This window comes from Haemaphysalis longicornis, unplaced genomic scaffold (assembly GCF_048455015.1).
Source record: "Haemaphysalis longicornis isolate Haplotype H1 unplaced genomic scaffold, Haemaphysalis longicornis Haplotype H1 scaffold_1, whole genome shotgun sequence".
NCBI classification, from domain to species: domain Eukaryota; kingdom Metazoa; phylum Arthropoda; class Arachnida; order Ixodida; family Ixodidae; genus Haemaphysalis; species Haemaphysalis longicornis.
The window spans coordinates 174,431,700-174,449,522 of NW_027526203.1; the positions used below are offsets into that span (position 1 = coordinate 174,431,700).

The 17,823-nt window shown below is 47.6% G+C and overlaps 1 protein-coding gene across 2 annotated transcripts in view; it reads right to left on the bottom strand.

The window, feature by feature from the left end:
• Positions 1 to 17,823, bottom strand: part of LOC144139552 (nose resistant to fluoxetine protein 6-like) — a 74,442-nt gene that overhangs the window by 22,634 nt on the left and 33,985 nt on the right. For both annotated transcript variants that reach the window (XM_077671863.1, XM_077671860.1), the window contains exons 3-6: positions 10,643 to 10,754; positions 6,046 to 6,130; positions 5,840 to 5,928; positions 3,057 to 3,254 (exon numbers count right to left, since the gene is read on the bottom strand). In XM_077671863.1, the coding sequence (XP_077527989.1) occupies positions 3,057 to 3,254; positions 5,840 to 5,928; positions 6,046 to 6,130; positions 10,643 to 10,754 (484 nt within the window). The remainder of the gene's footprint in view (positions 1 to 3,056; positions 3,255 to 5,839; positions 5,929 to 6,045; positions 6,131 to 10,642; positions 10,755 to 17,823) is intronic.

Consider the following 17,823-nt stretch of genomic DNA (forward strand, 5'->3'; position numbering starts at 1 on the left):
GATATTGTTTGGTAGATTGCTCATATAGCTAAATCATTCTAGGAGTATACCCTTCCCACAGACGCGTATGAGAAAGAGGAAAAGGTAATTGAAGATCGATCAGTGAATCTGCAAGAATCCGTGAACATCTCGTTTCCCTCCCTCGCGGACTTGGAGCTCGGCCCTATGTGCGCGCCTTGCTCCGGGGTCGGGAGTGCGCAACGAGGCGTTTCTCGCACGCCCCTTGTACTCTGTGCCTCCATGCTAATCCTGAGGACTGGACATTTCAAAGCATTTCTTGCTGCTGCTCACTAAACCGTGAGATAATTTCCACGTGGGATTTGGTCAAGGGAAGCGAGCGAACTATTGCCTGTTCACCCAAGAACTTGTTGTCCAAGTTGATAAATGACAAAAAATGGCTGACGGTGACTATACTCCCTAACGCGAAATTTGTGCTCTGCGCGAACTGCAGTCTTCTCGGTCACAGCGCATACTGTTTCGTCTCAGCAAGCAATCACGTGATCAGTGAACGCACGGCGGCGCGCACTACCCAGCCCAACGTTACTAGAATAAGCTCAGTTTCGGAGCTCCGCACCCCCGCCAGCGGAGGAGGGTGGGCCAAACTGCGGTCGCGAGAACTAGCGGCGCTGCAGTCGTCTTGCGCTTAAGGTCCCGATCTTACTTGCGCTACTCCCGGCGCGTCGTCTGCTTTGGCGGCGGGCGGCCGCTGCAGCCGACCGCGGCAGCTTTCTAGTACTGCTATTGCTAAACTTAAACATCTATCATCTTTCCAGTCGACTAGCTTAAACGCCTTCGTCCTTTTAGTCGACGTTACCGCATCACATTTGTGCACTGTTTAAGTGGAAATGCGTTGGGTCGCCTGTATGCACTAACCTGCAAGCGCAGATGATTGACTAGCTAAGAATCGACGGTCGGCCTATATTTTAACTGTTTACATTGCATTTAACTTGATTGATTGTGGGGTTTAACGCGCCGACGCAACGCAGGCGATGAGGCGCGCCGTAGTGGAGGGCTCCGGATTAATTTCGACCACCTGGGGATCTTTAACGTGCGCCGAAATCTCGTACACACGAGCGTTTTTGCTTTTCCAGAAAAGCGGCCGCCGCGGCCTGCGTTTAACTTCATGTACGGTAGTTTAAAATCCAATTACCCTTTTCAGTGTAGTTTTTATAACGACTGCGTCGTCTTACCTCGACCAAAAACGACCCAACAAGTTTGTGAAAGTAGTGCCTTTTTAAGTGCTTTTATCTCCACGCGGCAATAGGACAGTTTTTCTGAATCTCGTCGGTGCAAGGTCCCGTTAACCAGCTTCCGATGTAGAGTTCCTATGCTCAACTTTTATATCCGCTGGGCTGGTCCCACCTCATCTCGCCTTTGTGCACTCTGTGGTGCATACGAACATTAGATCACCAAAGATGAAAGTTGGCTTTACAGTTCTCACGCTCAGTTCATCTGTGACAAACGCACTCGAATTTTGTGAGTTCACATTAAAGCTTGAATCCGCAATTTAACGGTGCCCATGGTACGCCTGAATTCACAAAGATATTTGACCGCCATTTTGATATCTTGAACTCAAGAAATCTGTTTAGCTGGTCATACAAGACACCTCTCCGAAAGGCGAATCTGTCTTCAATGAGGACTTTTTTATGAAAAAGGCTGAATTGTACATAACATGACACAAGTATGCACAAGAAAGACCAGTGTTTGAGAGCCTCAAGAACACTGTATTTGCAGGACTCCTTATATGTATGCACGGTGTCAGCACCTTTTGATGTGTTTGTGGCGACGGGAAGCTGCCGAAATCTCTCACGCTCAAGATGACTCAATACGACATCGAAACATTTTTTGGTTGCGTAAAAATAAAAGGACCGACGAGATTCAGCACCGACGAAATTCAGAAAAACTGTCCTATTGCCGCGTGGAGATAAAAGCACCTATAAAGGCACTGCTTTCACAAACTCGTTGGGTCGTTTTTGGTCGAGGTAAGACGGCGCACTAGTTATAAAAACTATGCTGAGGAGGGTAATTGGCTTATAAACTACCGTACATGAAGTTAAACGCAATGTAGACAGTTAAAATATAGGCCGACCGTCGATTCTTAGCTAGCCAATGAGCTGCGCGTGCAGGTAAGTGCATACAGGCGACCTAACGCATTTCCACTTAAACAGTGCACAAATGTGATGCGGTAACATCGACTAGAAGGACGAAGGCGTTTAAGCTAGTTGACTGGAAAGATGATAGATGTTTAGGTTTAGCAACAGCAGTATTAGAAAGCTGCCGCGGTACATCTGCGCGGCGGCCCGCCGCGGTCGGCTGCAGCGGCCACCCGCCGCCGAAGCAGATGACGCGCCGGGAGTAGCGCAAGACAGAGTTAGTAGTATAGAAGGCTCTGGCGCAAGATAGGGAGCCTACATAAGCCGCGCCTTGACGAAGGCGCGGCTTATGTAGGCTCCCTAGCGCAAGACTGACTGCAGCGCCGCTAGTTCTCGCGACCGCCACGCGGACCGCCACGCGGACCGCCTCTCCGGCGGAGCTTTGAAACTGAGTTTATTCTAGTAACGTTGACTCAGCTGTCATCTCACAGCGCGTCGCCGCCGCCGAGCATGTTGTTGCAAATCGGGTTTGAACCTCCCGCGCGGATGTCACGTGGTTCGGATGGGCCACGCAACGAGGAGGACGCTGAACGACCGACGTACGTGCAGCAGGCAGCGCGTGCTTTGCGTCTTTGGCGCGGCCTCGGCATACTGCCCTCCCCTCACACTTTCGCTATACTTTCATCCTCCGGTTTCCTGAGGGCTTATATTCGGTGCATTCTTCGCTCTCTCGGTTATCTCGTAGCGCGTAGCCACCGGAGTGCGTCTCAGGAAGCCTAGGCATACCGCCCTACCCCTCACACTTTCGCTACACTTTCTTCCCCCGCTTTCATTTTGTCTTCTGCGCCCCCATTATTCGCTCGGTTACGCGGCCGGCGACGCCGTCAAACCACAGTAACGGTCGCTTAACTGCTGCACACTAAAAAACGGCCGCCCCTTAATTCGGCTTCTTGTTGTGCTTACACCACGTGTCCGATGGGCATCCGTAACAGTGTCCAATCACGACCGACGCTATGCTGAGAACACGGAGGCCGTGCAGGAAACGGAACCGGTAGGAGTCCGACTCTTTGTCTTTGGCGACACTCAGAAGGGCCCGGATGTTGGAGACCAACGAGAAAGAAGTGAGCGCTTGGGCCAAAACGCCCGCGCATTTCTCATTCCCTGAAAAGAAATAGAGAACATTTGGATGTGAACTTGTTACTGGGATTGTCCATTGATTGATTGATTGATTACATTGTCTATGTTAAATGTTTTTGTTTCCTTTTTTTACATGCGCCAGAACAAAGGCCAATCGTCTGCCCGTGGACACACTAAAACAGTTGCATGATTGGTTATTAATCTACGCTTGGTACATTGACTTGACCGTTGTTTTTGAGGAAATAACCTATTACAATGGATTCATTAATTTCGCGAGCTTAAAAGAATAACGCCGCTGCTGCAAATTTCTTAAGTATCTATGAAACTTCTGTAATGTTTACGTGGTTTAAAAACTAAACTGGATGGCCTATTGAGGTCATTCGCATTAAGTTTCCTCGAGAGTAACTTCATGCGAATTTATTTTGCGTCATATTTTGGTTTGTGCCACGTGGGAGAACTTCCTTTCTTTGAAACTTTAGTTGTGTAATTTGCCGAAGAAATTCCGACGAAAATATTTAGAGGTGCCTGGTGAAACTAATTTAGGGCAATTTAACTCGTCTTTTAGAGCAGAGATCATAAATACACCATAGCAAGCACCGTTAACCTGTTTACTGCGATACAAATGCAACATCTGACACGTGTAACGTTTCTGGAATATCTAATCCGCTTACTCGTTAGCGATAACCCTACCAATCAGAATAAAAAAAAATCATTTAAAATTTTGACGACGCCTAAGATTGACCTTTACACGGTACCTATACGGGGCCGCGTACACATCACGTGAAAACTTTCCGACTGGTCAAAACTGTCTGCTCCTGCTCACACGTCCTCTGCCGGGGCAACGCCTTACGATCCCACGGGTTTCAGTGTGCGCAGCAAGGTTGCACTTCGGGATTTTTCGATCGCGTTGATATTTCGCTCACAGTCAACGCCGCCGACGACACCGGCTCTTCTGCGGCACGAGCCCTTAACACGGCGCATTTAAATGGCCTGGTGAAACTGCGCAGCCTAGATGAAACAGTCGACTGCCTGTTCAGGAGGAAAACAAACCACGTGCAGCGTTGAACTACGGCTTAACTCAATGTAAATGTTCCGGGACATCATTTATAGTGCCCAACAAGCTTCTTTTCAAATTATATGCGAATTACGTGGAAACGTAGCGGGAAAGATTAGTGTATAACACCAAAACCTCGTCATTTCGGTGCTTGCAAAGGCAGCATTGAGTATGCCCTTTCAGCTCCTCGTTTACTTACCGCTTAGGGGCCAAATACGCTAAACGGACTTTATATTTATATTTCGAGTCTACCCTTTTCTCTGTGGTAACGATAGAGACCTAGAATTATTCTACTTCAGTTGTTTAATGCCAGGCAAGCCCTCGGAACGCAGTCGTCGAGAACGATTTAGTCACCTAAATTTTGACATTAGGAAAAATAACGATAAAACGGCAGAGGACTCCTAAGTACTTCTTGACGGTTCTGAATGCGAAAGCATTAGTGCCCAATTGAACGCTTGTGACGCTTTGCTTCCGCCCAGCGTTCTCAAAGGGTTCCGTCCTCTGGCTGTGTGGACGATTTGCCTGGCTTCCACCTTTCGCTTTAGAATGGCTTCCATCTCTCTTCTACGCGTTGCGCCGCTACTCGTTTCTGTCACCATGTATAGGGATAGTTCCGACGATGGAGGATTTCACTTCCTAGCCGTTCGGTCGCTTGACCGCACGCTTCCGCTCCCTTATCTTATCTGCAGTGTACTGGCGTGGACGGCCACTTTTCGTTACTGCCTGCCAAGTTTAAGCGCGTGCTATTGAAACGCTCGCGCTATGGAACGCTTCAAGGATACGGGGTCTATGAGCTGTTTTGCTGATACGGGAGCCGACGCCGGCTTCTCCGCTCGATAGGACAACGTAATGCTTTCGCATTATTTACAGCAGCATGCAACAACGACATCAACACCAACAACAACAACATGCGACGCTGTTTCCTGCTTTGTCTTTGATCCTTTTGTTAGCGGTGCAGACATGTTGCTGTCGCTTGATGGGACAGGCACTCGTTCAGATCAAAGCCGCGCGGTTCCAGTTCCGCTTGACGGTGGCAGCGATGGTCGGGGTGCAGGCGGCCCCGATTTGTGTTTCGCGAAACGAGCGATAGCGCGGGGAGTTTATGTTGCGGTCAATTACCGCACAGGCACAGTGTGAGTATTTCTATGTGGGAACGGGGAAAAACAAAACACTGTTGGTAGTTTTTTGTCGCTGAATGTTCTTTCCCTAAACGCGTTTTTGTCTAAATCGTTCAGTTTCTTCTGCGGCCATTGTCTTCAGTGCCAGCATCAGCTGCGAGCCGCCCTTCTTCACGAACGCCACTTGCAAATGATCAGGTTATTTACAAGCACTAATAATTGCCCTTGCATGGTAACAACGTTGTTACAATGCTGCTATCACCGATATGCTTGAGCAGTTCTTATTGCGCCGACCGCCAACGCAAGGGCGTGCTTGCATCGACCATTTCCTCATTACATAGCGGCGTAAAAGAACAACTCCTTCTCAGCCTGCGCAATCGTTTTTTCCTAAACAAACACTCGTGCAGCGCGCAGTGAGTCACTGGATGGGAACTTACCATGACTAGTTGACTTGAGCCGGGTTGACAAGTGCAGATCCGCGGCTGTGCTGAGAACTGTGATAAAAGCTATAATGCCCAGAACTGATCTAGAAGAAAAACAATGATTAGAGATACAAAGGGTCAAGTTGGGTAGCACGTGTGTTTTCTTGCCAACACAATCCGCCCGTTCGGACTGAGTGTCGAATCCTAAGCGCCGCACTCACATGATGATGATCTGCGTTCCGTTGAGAGCAGAGAGCTCACCAGTTACGCAGTTTGTCACACGAAAGTCCACTTCACGTGGGACCACTGAAACGAGAAGACAGAGCAAGAAACGTTGGCGCGACGCATGCACGAATGATGCGAAGGAGCGCTTCCGCAATGTGTTTTAAATGGGCGTGCATTAACATATCCCGCCCCGTCCAGAACAATAATTTCTTCTCCTCTACGCTTGCACATGCACCTTTCTGTAAGCGACGAGGAAAGAGAAAAAAAATGTCACCGTGATACACCGCGCGCAAGTGAAAGTGTTAGCAAAGTAATTTTTCGCTTTGGTAGAATTTTATCCATATGGGTTCAGCGAACAGTCATAAAGAATATTCTGAATCTGCGCATTTGAACGCTTTTTTTATTTATACGCCTTTTGTAGATGGCACTTTAGTTCATAAAACACCCTGAAGGGCCTTATAACCTATATGTCCAGTTTGTGCCCATTTTCTCAATTAAAGTACCGAATGATTTTCTAATGATCCGTATGCTCTCCCCCCACCCCCTTTATTCCCCATTTCAAACCTTTTCCCCACCAGGTCGCCTTGCCTATTTCTCATTAGAGCCTACCAATCAATCCATTTATACGGTGATACTCATGCCAGTCTTTGCGAAAACATCTGCCGAGGCAACTGCTCCGAAAAACACCGTCGTATTGAAGGTGGGCGCCCTAAGCAGTCAATGGCTACAGCATTTATAGGGGCGTCCTCGCCTGTTTTTCGGGATGTCCGTTCATCGCCCGTAATCTGATAGCATGTCTGCACTGACTCGTACATCGCAGTCCTCCTCAGATTCCAGACAGCCCGTAGCGTGGCCGAACTAGTGGCTTAATTTCCGTAAGCCTCAAAGTGCGTCCAGACTTCCCGGAACTACACAAATGGGGGGGGGGGGGGATGGTAGCTAGGCGAACTAAACCGCCGAACGGGGTAGTCTAGTCATTGCCGGTAGTTGCGTGCGTATACGTCACAGCCGCCGATATTGCGCGCCTAAAACGGGCAACGCGCAACTGGCTCTCAATTAAAGCGAAACCTTCCTTAGTGGGGACGATGGCGTTCTGTCAAAAAAATAATGCATGTCCCTCTAGACCGGCTGCCCGACCGGAAAGCTCTGACAAGATGTCTGAACACTCAGCGCGTGCGTGAAACCGGTCTTACATTGTGTCAGAACGGTTACTTGAAAATCGCGAAAACGAAACGGTTCTAGATAAGACAATACACGCATCGATCATGAAGAAGGGGTACAACAGAATACCTTTATCTCATAAACCACGTATCGGTGTACATTTAGATCGTTCCTAGAAGCGTTTACATAATGCGCGAAGAATCGTGGCCTGAGTTCGCTCTTCATAGGCGATTTGGGTCCTTGAAGGCTTGAAGACCGATTGGACGCATTTTCAGCGAAGGTTGGACGAACTTTTAGCTTTAGCGCTTCTCTCAACTTTCTTCAGGGAGGGAGGGTAATTCCTTGTAGACTTTTCTTTGTACAATTAAACGCCAACTTGGCGTTTGTTTGTTTGTTTGTATGAATGAATGAATGTATGTATGTATGTATGTATGTATGTATGTATGTATGTATGCATGTATGTATGTATGTATGTATGTATGTATGTATGTATGTATGTATGTATGTATGTATGTATGTATGTATGTATGTATGTATGTATGTATGTATGTATGTATGCACGTGTGTATGTATGTATGTATGCATACATGCATGCATGTATGTATGTATGTATGTATGCACGTGTGTATGTATGTATGTATGTATGTATGCATGTATGTATGTATGTATGCACGTGTGATGTATGTATCTACTTATGTATGTATGTATGTACTTATGCATGCATGTATGTATGTATGTATGTATGTATGCATGCATGCATGCATGTATGTATGTATGTATGTATGTATGTATGTATGTATGTATGTATGTATGTATGTATGCATGCATGTATGCATGTATGTATGTATGTATGCATGCATGCATGTATGCATGTATGTATGTATGTATGTATGTATGTATGTATGTATGTATGTATGTATGTATGTATGTATGTATGTATGTATGTATGTATGTATGTATGCATGCATGTATGTACTTATGTATGTATGTATGTACGTATGCATGTATGTATGTATGCATGTATGCACGTGTGTATGTATGTATGTACTTATGTATGTATGTATGTATGTATGTATGTATGCATGCATGTATGTATGTATGTATGTACTTATGTATGTATGTATGTATGTATGTATGTATGTATGTATGCACGTGTGTATGTATGTATGTATGCATGTATGTATGTATGCATGTATGCATGTATGTATGTATGTATGCATGCATGTATGTATGTATGTATGCATGCATGTATGTATGTATGTATGTATGTATGTATGTATGTATGTATGTATGTATGCATGTATGTATGTATGTATGCATACATGCATGTATGTATGTATGTATGTATGTATGTATGTATGTATGTATGCATGCATGTATGTATGTATGTATGTATGCATGCATGTATGTATGTATGCATGCATGTATGTATGTATGTATGTATGTATCTATGTATGTATGTATGTATGTACTTATGTATGTATGTATGTACGTATGCATGTATGTATGTATGCATGTATGTAGGTATGTATGTATGTATGCACGTATGTATGTATGTTTTCTCAGGCCTGCAAACAAAGAAAAAGAAAGAGTCGCCGCCATGCTTTACTTGGACCGGGTGTCCCACAAACGTATGAAAACTGGGAGGAAGGCCGGCGTCAGAGTGGTTTTTTCCGCCACCAATGAGCTTTTCAATATCTGCAGAAAGGTCTACAGCGACGACCGTAGCTTGGGACGTTGCGACGTCAAGCATAAATGCCCCTACATGGATTGCAGTCTTTCCGTGGTGTACAACGTCCCGCTGTCCTGCGGGAGGTCCTACGTAGGGTGGACGGGGCGGCGTTGCATCAACGATCGCCTACGCGAGCATACTAATTCGCCCAAGACGTTCCAGGGCAGCTACTCATTGCGGAAAACATAGCTGCTGCCTAAGCTCGATCAGGCCTCGATTATGACCAGGTACCCGGACCAACGCACACGTTAAGTTTCGGAAGCGTTCACAATCTATAAAAAGGGGGACTCGTGTGTAAGCATGCATGCCATCAATCGCACTGCATGCTAAAAAGATGTTATTTGGGCGGCGTGGCTGGGGTGCGTGACACCACTTTTAGATGCGGAGCATCTCATGCTCGGGGCTGTGTCCCTCCCTCCCTTGTTGTCCGCCGTCCGCACTCTACTGCGCATGCGCGTCTCTTCAGCCCTGTCAGCGTTTGGGCTGACGTCAGCGCAGTCCACTATACAAAGAAATAGCTAGGCGGCGCCCGGTTTCGATCCCACGACTCTCTGGCCGCAAAGGGAGGTACGTGGCGCTCTTCCCACTGCGCTACAAACCGAGACGGGGCATCTTGTTTTTTTATATATATTTCGCTGTTTCTTTCAATAAAATTTAGTCGTCAGTCAGCGCCCATCCTTGTCAGCTTTTCTCGTCCTGTCCCTTGCGCTGTTTTAATCATGGATCCTTACCGACTCGCCCAGCTTCGCGCTCTTGTTCAAACTATTAAGTGTCTGCATAAATGTCAGGGCCGGTCGTCATCCGCGTCGCAAGCGAAAGTGATCCCCAATTATCCCCCGCCATGCAAATTGAATTACGAAGACTGATCCGAAACGGATGTTTTATCAGCAGCATTTCGGAACTACCGGCACAGGGGCAGCCATGCTTATTGCCGAAGGGAATAAAAAGCGCTGAGTAGTGCGCATGGTGATTGGGCACATGTTCCAACCAAATACAAAACCCCTACCTGCGCGAAATGTGCACGTTGTCGTCGAAACGGCAGCCATGGAGTTCCGACGGCTGGCCCACATGCACAAACGCACCATGACGTTCATCTGATGAAGTGACTGTTAAAAAGGGCGTACGATCTTTCTCTATTTCCGTCACGCCCGCGACCACTGCAGAAGCTACGCGCCCTCGGCAGCACAGCATGGTGCTGTGTACCAGATAGATACTTCGCTACTTACCTAAGATACTCCGTCCGGATTTTCTTAAGGGTTTCTTTAGCTGCTTAAATATTTAAAATGATCATTAAATACGTTTAATGCTTCAACTGAAACGAAACCGGCCACTAGTTGTGACGGCGCATTATGCAACAAAATATGATGCCAAGAATCGGAAGAGCGCGATAAACGGGGAACAACTTTCGGAGCGAGTGTCTGTGGTCGGATGCACGTTGGGCCACTTTGCTTGGCCGAGGTGTTTCATGACAGGATATACCTAACTGCTCGGAGTGTCTATTTGCACCGATAAGAAGGTGTATGAGGTGCTAAAATAGATTTAGGGCTCATCTTTACCTATTGCGCAACGATGCGGAGCAATACAAGCTCGAAGCGAGTAATAATTTTTAATTGGCATTGTTTTTTTTTGACTGGGCAGCCACTGCAGTCTAGGGAAAGGCACAAGCTTCTAGTTGAGTGCTCTTTTCAGCCCCAACTCACCTGCACTGATCAGCGCTTGAAGGTCTTGCTCCGTGCAGTCGTTAAGTGTGCACACACCCAGCCGGAACATGGGAATTTGAGAGCCAAACACGTGGTTCTTGAACTTGGCAATCTGGAATGTATTAAGAGATTTCGTTCGTAAACCGTAATTTCCCATCTTTTTGTTCATTTGTGGTTGATGCGCAAAAAAAAAAAATTCTCCTGCTAGCTGTCGTTGTACAAAGATGGTCAGTGTGAAATAAGGGAACAACTTCACGGTTAAAGAACCAAAAGGGATACGGGCTACAGCAACAGCTGTTGATGCACCGAAATTCGATAATGATTACTCTCAAAGGACGATAATTGATAAGGTATGCTAAAGTTGCCTCTTGATACTGTAATGTGATAATATATAAAAACAAACGACGGCAAATACAAAGCACGAAAGAAGTCAGGCCGCTTGTAACGGCTGCAACTCTACAGGCATGGGCTTACTGCGGGAAAGCATCGGTACGAATAGCGTGGGCTCTCCCACCGCGAGGAAGCAGCGGTTGGATTTGTGGGGACCGGCACTGTCCTCCGGCGCCGTATGAGCCGTAATACCGGCTACAACACAAAACGAAAAAGAAATGCCACGAAAAGTAGAGGGTGGGGCGGGGAGGGGGAAGGGGGGGGGGGGGGCAGGTGTGCATATATGTGGTTATGGGTTAAGGCAGACGGCCCTACAAATATTCCTTTCATTTTATGCTCCCCTACCCCGGAAGGGGCACTCACGACGGATACAAAATGTGCTCCGAATCTCATAAACTACTGACAGCTGTGGCTGTATAAAGGAACATACGAACCGGTTCTAGAAAATAACACAGTAATTAAATGTTGCGAATTGGAAGGGGCAGCAAAAAGGTGAGCGTAATAATATCTAATCAATGGTAGTTCAACAGACATGTCCGTCAATTGATCGCATAACCCCTGCAGTTTAATGAAAATCACAAAACGCCGTGAAGATCATTCTGCTCCAAAGTCGCCTTCTTCCTTCTGTTGAGTAGTGGTATCGCAGCATTCCTTTCTCAACATGAACAATGTGGTGTTAAGGCCCGTTCACACTTGCGACAAAGCGACGCGACGAAGCGACGAAAGCGAAAGCGATCGCCACCCTTGCTGTTCACACTTGCACGCGACATCGAGCGACGGCGACGACGATTTTTTGCTTTCCTTGTTATTGTCTCGCGCTCGGAGCGAGACTTCACGGGAGTTTCGCCGCTTGTGGAGACGCAGCATCCGGGTGCTTTGGCAGGATATGATGTCAGAAAGTCTCGCCTCCTGCTTCCGCTTCAAAAGCGACGGCGCGATGGAGGCGAAAAAAATTGGTCGAGACCGATCGCTCTTGTCGTGCGACGAAAGCGATGCCAGGCGACGAAAGCGACAGAAATTTTCGTCGCTTTCGTTGCGTTCGCTCCCTTTCGTCGCAAGTGTGACCGGGCCTTTAGCTGTTCCTCGTGAGACGGTGGAACGGAGGAGTACGAGGAGTGCACTTATTTTTTTTATGCCGCTTCTGTTTGAATCTACGTCGACAACGACGGACACGACATATTTCGACCTAGGTGCCATTAGAAAGTTATAGCAAAGTGAAAACCGGGTCCTGGTGCGGCACAGTATTCGACCAGCGCCCATGAGCATGCTCAGAGGCGGCGTGGTTGCGCGCATGCGCAGATGCGCGGACCACGTGCTAAGCGTCGTACCCGGACCTGTACCCTGCTCTGCTTTAACTCTCTGCACACATCTTCGCTGTGAAAAGAAAAACGGTTAAAATTGGCAGCTCTCTCTTGTTCACCGAGGGACCTCTAAGCATGTAATGTTGTGCTGTTATTGTGTTCCACTTGCACGTCTCTACCGATTCGCAAATGCTCTGTACTACGGGCTTCGCATTTTAACAAAAGGGGCAAGCAAAACATTTGCATCCCTTACTCGGTCCCCGAGGGGGGTCCAAGTATCCTGCCTTCATAAGTGATGAAGTTCAAACCGTATTTAGGACTATATAATCAAACGCGCATTTTCCCCCGTTGGTGTTCGTTTTCTGGTTTTGCTTCTTGAGCTTGTCGACACTGTTCCGCTTTGGTCTGTGCAGTAGCCCGTCGTTCTTCTTGCTCCGCTCCCCTGCTGGGCCGCCGCGCTTCTTCCCTCAGCATCTTAGCAGCCATTCGCAAGGAACGAAATAATCGTGGCCGACGTGCATACTGCCATTTTTCTTATCCCTACAAAAGGCTCCTGTCTCTTTTTGTGGCGGACGAGCTTCGTGTCGAAGGTCTCCTCCGGCCGCCATCCCTGCAGGTTTTGCCCCGTGCGAGACGAGATGCGCCAGCGCCGAGGCGCTCAGGGAGAACACAATAACCGCATTTAATGCTTTAAAGGAACAATGTGTTAGTCGCCACAAAGAGATTATTAAAAAACAACTACGACCCCAGCCACCAAGCAAGGGATCCCGCAGAAGAACGTCTCTGTGTACACCCACGCATGCACTGCCCGAAGAAGAGCGCGAATGAATACCTTCGATTACCACTGGCGGCAAGCAAGAAGTCTACGATGAGTTCCACCCCGTGCGTACTGACGTACATGCATGGTGTGACCCTAGTAGCAGTGCATCTCATCTGCTTTTGCTTCACAGCGGCCGTCGTTGAAACGAATGCGAATAAACCTGAAATCTGCCACTCCATGCCGGTATTGTTGCCGGTGCTCTTTACTTAGTGGTGCATACCCACACGGGAGATTGGTCAGGAATCCGGAGGTTCGAGGGGGCAATGCGCCCACTGCAGAGCGCTAAAATTTGGCAACGTAGAAGTTTGTATAAAGGAAAGAGCTCACAATCACACATGAAAGAAAATATCGATACAAGGTTAGAAACGAAATAAAAATCAAATTTTCGGACAGGTACTCAAGAAGGAGGACGAGGAGAAAGTCTTTATTGCATCAGGAAGACGTTAGGTCAAGTGGGGGAAGCGGGAGTAGAGGGTGGGATGTTCGTAGCTTGAGACATATTGAAAATAAACCGTTCAAGTTGAAGCTGGCTGGCTCCTTACGAAGGCGGAAGAGGCCACGGGGGGTGAGAAGAGCAGGCTCACGGCTCTAAACTGCTCGTGCTAGACCGCTTTCTAGAGAGTAATGCGCAATTAAAGTCAGCGTGGAGGGTTCCAGCATTCGAGGGTCGATGTATGAGGAGGAGACCGAGCAGCTAACAAGTCATAGGCGCCTGGTCCCGCAAACGTATCAATATAGATTGATTATGATGACGATGATGGTGATGATGATGGTTCTTAGTGAATGACACATACTCATTCCGGGGGTCGGCTAATCATCAGTTGTAGCAAAAAAATCGGATCTAAATACAGGACCCTGTGTAAAGTTAATTTTGAGTATTTGGAAGGCAGTTTTAATGTAAAATTAAGGATAGAGAGGACGAAGAATTGGGAATAATTGCATAAACAAGGAATTTCGTTAGTTACTAGACTAAACAAAATCAATTATAGCTGAAATTAATTGCAATTTTCTATAAAACCCAGAAGGGCAGAGCTGACACCCCGCCGGCGTAACCCCGTCTCCAAAGCCCCTAATAAAAGAAGCGCCGACACAGATACGGCAGCCCCCAGGCTTCGAAGTTGCACCTCAAGGAACTGATATCTGGCAGGCAGACAGGCCGGGAAATTATTGAAGCGTTTCACATCAGGAAATTGGGAGCTAATTGTGTAAGCCAAACGTCGATTGCGCTGTGTGACAAAGAATACACGTACTTAGCTAGCACGTGCCTTAGCTAGCATTCTTGATGTTCCGATGTTTCGTATCCCAGTTATCAGCCCGGTGTGGCCCTTTGTTCATTCTTCATGAGTTTCATGTTAAGGTTTTGTGTGCTGACTATGTAGGGGAGGGGGTACGAGGGAGTGTATTTGATTTGAATGTTTTGTTTTCTCTCTCTCCCTCTCTTCTGTTGTAAACGTTTATTTTCCGCACGGATCCCGTGAATAAACTAGTTTTGAGTCAGCGCTCGTCCTGTCCGTTACCTTCGTCCACGCCTTTTTTCGCGCTGTTGCCTAGAATGACGCCATACCAACTTCCCCAGCTCACCACTCTGTTACTGATATCTGACCTGAAAAAACGTTGGCAGGCCAATCGGTATAATAGCCGACGAACTCACCTTCAGAGCAGTGGCTGCCCATAGATTATCGCGCCAGACAAGACCTGTGAAGGTGTCTATTTAATTGAGGTACGCGATAGCGAGTGGCGGTTAAAATCGTGAAGGCCACCATTGCAAGAAAATTTTCAGGTCGTAAAAGTATCTCCTGCTGCTTTTGAAGCCTTACATTCCAAAGCTGGGCGCCACAACCTCGTCTCTTTGGGCGGCCCTTCAAGCGTCTTGGAGCGCACTTCCACAAGAACCAGAGGATAGGGATGGTGGTACGTGGGACCAAACATTCCAAGCGTTTCAAGATGCTGAGTGATAGTTGTAAGAATTAGAGTATTATGCTAGCGGACAAACATGTCGCAGTTTCCATCCCGTAAAAACCGATGTATTCATAGGAGGCTGGAATTTCGCAATATTTACAAGTTCACTGTGAACTGCGTAATAATGAAAAGTAATTGAAAGTCGGCGTAATGTTAGGGTCATCGTAGAGGCTAATTGTAATATAGTTTGTTTCTGGATAGTTTTGGGTAAACAAGAGTTACATCGGTTTTCTGGAACCATACTCCTTCCTTCCGTAGATGGCCATGTATTCAGAACAGACGATAATTTTGTAACATTCGCAACTACACTGAGAAATAATTATGACAAGTAAATGAAACTCGGTGTAATGACAGAGTCGTCCTAGTGTCCAATTTCAGCAGGATGTTTTCAAGATGCCCACATTAGATTAAGAACTACAGAGCATTGACTCTAAAGTTGGCTTTGCCGCAAGATTCCAAATTTTTTGACGACGCGACCATACCCGCGGACGCAGCAATTTTTTTTGAGAAACTAGCCATAGACAGCCTCGCTGTAAAAACGTCCAGCGAAGGTAGCGAACTCACGCAAGCATTCCTGAAGTCGAGAAGAGCACCTCGAAGCGAATAAGGCTAAATTTAACCCCGGTCAATCCCTTTTAAGGATATAGACCATTATCATCGAAGGCACTATAATCGCCATCGACCACGGATCTTTGTGAAGGCCAAGAAGACGTGTTCCGATGCAGCACAAAAGCGAGCTCCGTACACCCAGCGGAACGGGCATGCCAACGGCCAGCGGCGCGTTCGTCGCGTCGGGGGTGGCTCCGGACATTGCTGGTTCCCTCGTTCCTGACATTAAGAACAACTTTCCCGCCACCAACAGCAGTGGAAACAGTGAAAACCATGGCACCAAGAGTCACGAAGCAGCAGCGACCGCACCTAAGCCAGCAAAAAGAGCACGGACGGCAGAGCCCTCTCTCCGGCCACTGATTGAACATGGCTACGCACAAAGTATTCAGAAGCTCGGGAACAGTGACCAGAAAAAACTTAACCAGTATCTCCGCCGGGAAAACAACAAGCCGCTTGCGAAAACATTAACCAAGAAAGATGAGTGCCAGTCCCGAAATCCCAGTGCCCTCTCCCTCCCCGGCCCCCATACGAGCAAGTTGAATAGGGGTCCATGCCCAACACTAGGCTGCAATGGTAAGGGGCATGTGTCGAGCTTGCATTTGTACCACAGAAGCCTGCCAGGCTGTCCAAAAGCCGCAGAGGCCCTCAACAAAATGCCGGCATTCTACAAGCCCAACTCCAAATGTCCAACCCCAGGATGTGACGGGAAAGGGCATGTGTGCTCCGACAGATACCGCCACTGGAGCCTTGCCGGATGCCCCATTGCCGCCAGCAGAGCCGCTCATGCGGCAGACGGGAACAGCGAACACTGCCCTCCGGTCACCCCAGCTGAACTTCGAGGGGAACTCCGCGAAGGAGCCCGAGCGATAACCATTCAAGCGCCCGACAAAGCCGCCCAAGGCTACTACGTCGTATGCAAGCTTGTCGAGCCCACGTTTGCTCCATGCAAGTCCACCATTCCCACCCTGATGGCGCTGCCCCTTTTTGCAGCTGTAGTCGAAGCGCTACCAACAGCGGAACCCGCTCCAACCAGGCTACCAGCGGCGGACCAGCAGCAGCTAATACAGCAGGAAGGCATCAACCCGCAGTTCCAAACCACGCCTAAGTACAAGGAGTAAGAAACGGCCGCGTTGCTCCCTATAAGTGTTTTTTCCCTGTTAGCGATTTCGTTCAAAAATTGACTGCCGAAATTCCCCGCCGCTGAGAAGACCAGCCGTTTGGGGCAAGAAAGGACAGACAATGAAAAGGATGAAACAAAACTTTTTTTTGTTGTTTTCGTGTTGTGGCTTGGGGGATACAGCCTGGGCCAACATGAGCTGAAGGGCCGCAAAAAGCCGCTGTACAAATTTTCGCTGGTGCAGCCTTGTTTTTATATTCATCGCACCAAACCGGCCGCTTTTTCGCACTATTTTGAATTTTTCGGAGAAATTAATTACGCGCATCTTTCCAGTGGTCGCCGCTGAAGCAATCGTTGAAGCAATAAAACAACCGGTGCACTAGGAATTGTGGGTTGATTAGTTCGGAGGTTTACGTCGCAAAAAAAGAAAAAAAGAAAAACCTGTTTGAAGCTTTGCTCGATTTCGCCACCGGCGCAAGCATTACGTGATTGCTTTTAGTTGGCTTTCTTTCCAACCCTCATCACCCCCTCTTACTTCTTTTCATCGCACTTCACAACTTTTGACCGAAGCTTTGAGCCGTGGCAAGAAAGCTTGCCCCGTTTTTAAAAAATAAACCTATGTATGTTCCATTAGATACCGTCAGAAGATTCTCTCGGCATTGGAATGACTACATCTCAGGGTGCCTTACAAGCATCTTCCGTGTGCTATCAGATGCAGAGCTTCATTATTACAGGCGTGAGGAAGCAAACTACCAAAACCACATGAAGAAGCAATGAGCAATAGCTGTAGGCAACAGTGTATCTAAGAGTTTAATTATCAGTATGAAACGATCGATGTTTGGGAGTCCTGCATCCAGAAAGCCGATAATAAGAGTCTCAGGCATTCATCGAAACTTCCGTAGCCCTGTTTTCAAGCGCGGCCTGAACAGAAGAGCGAGTTCCCGGCCTTTCATGCAAAAGCATTGAATGCCCCATTAAGCGAAAA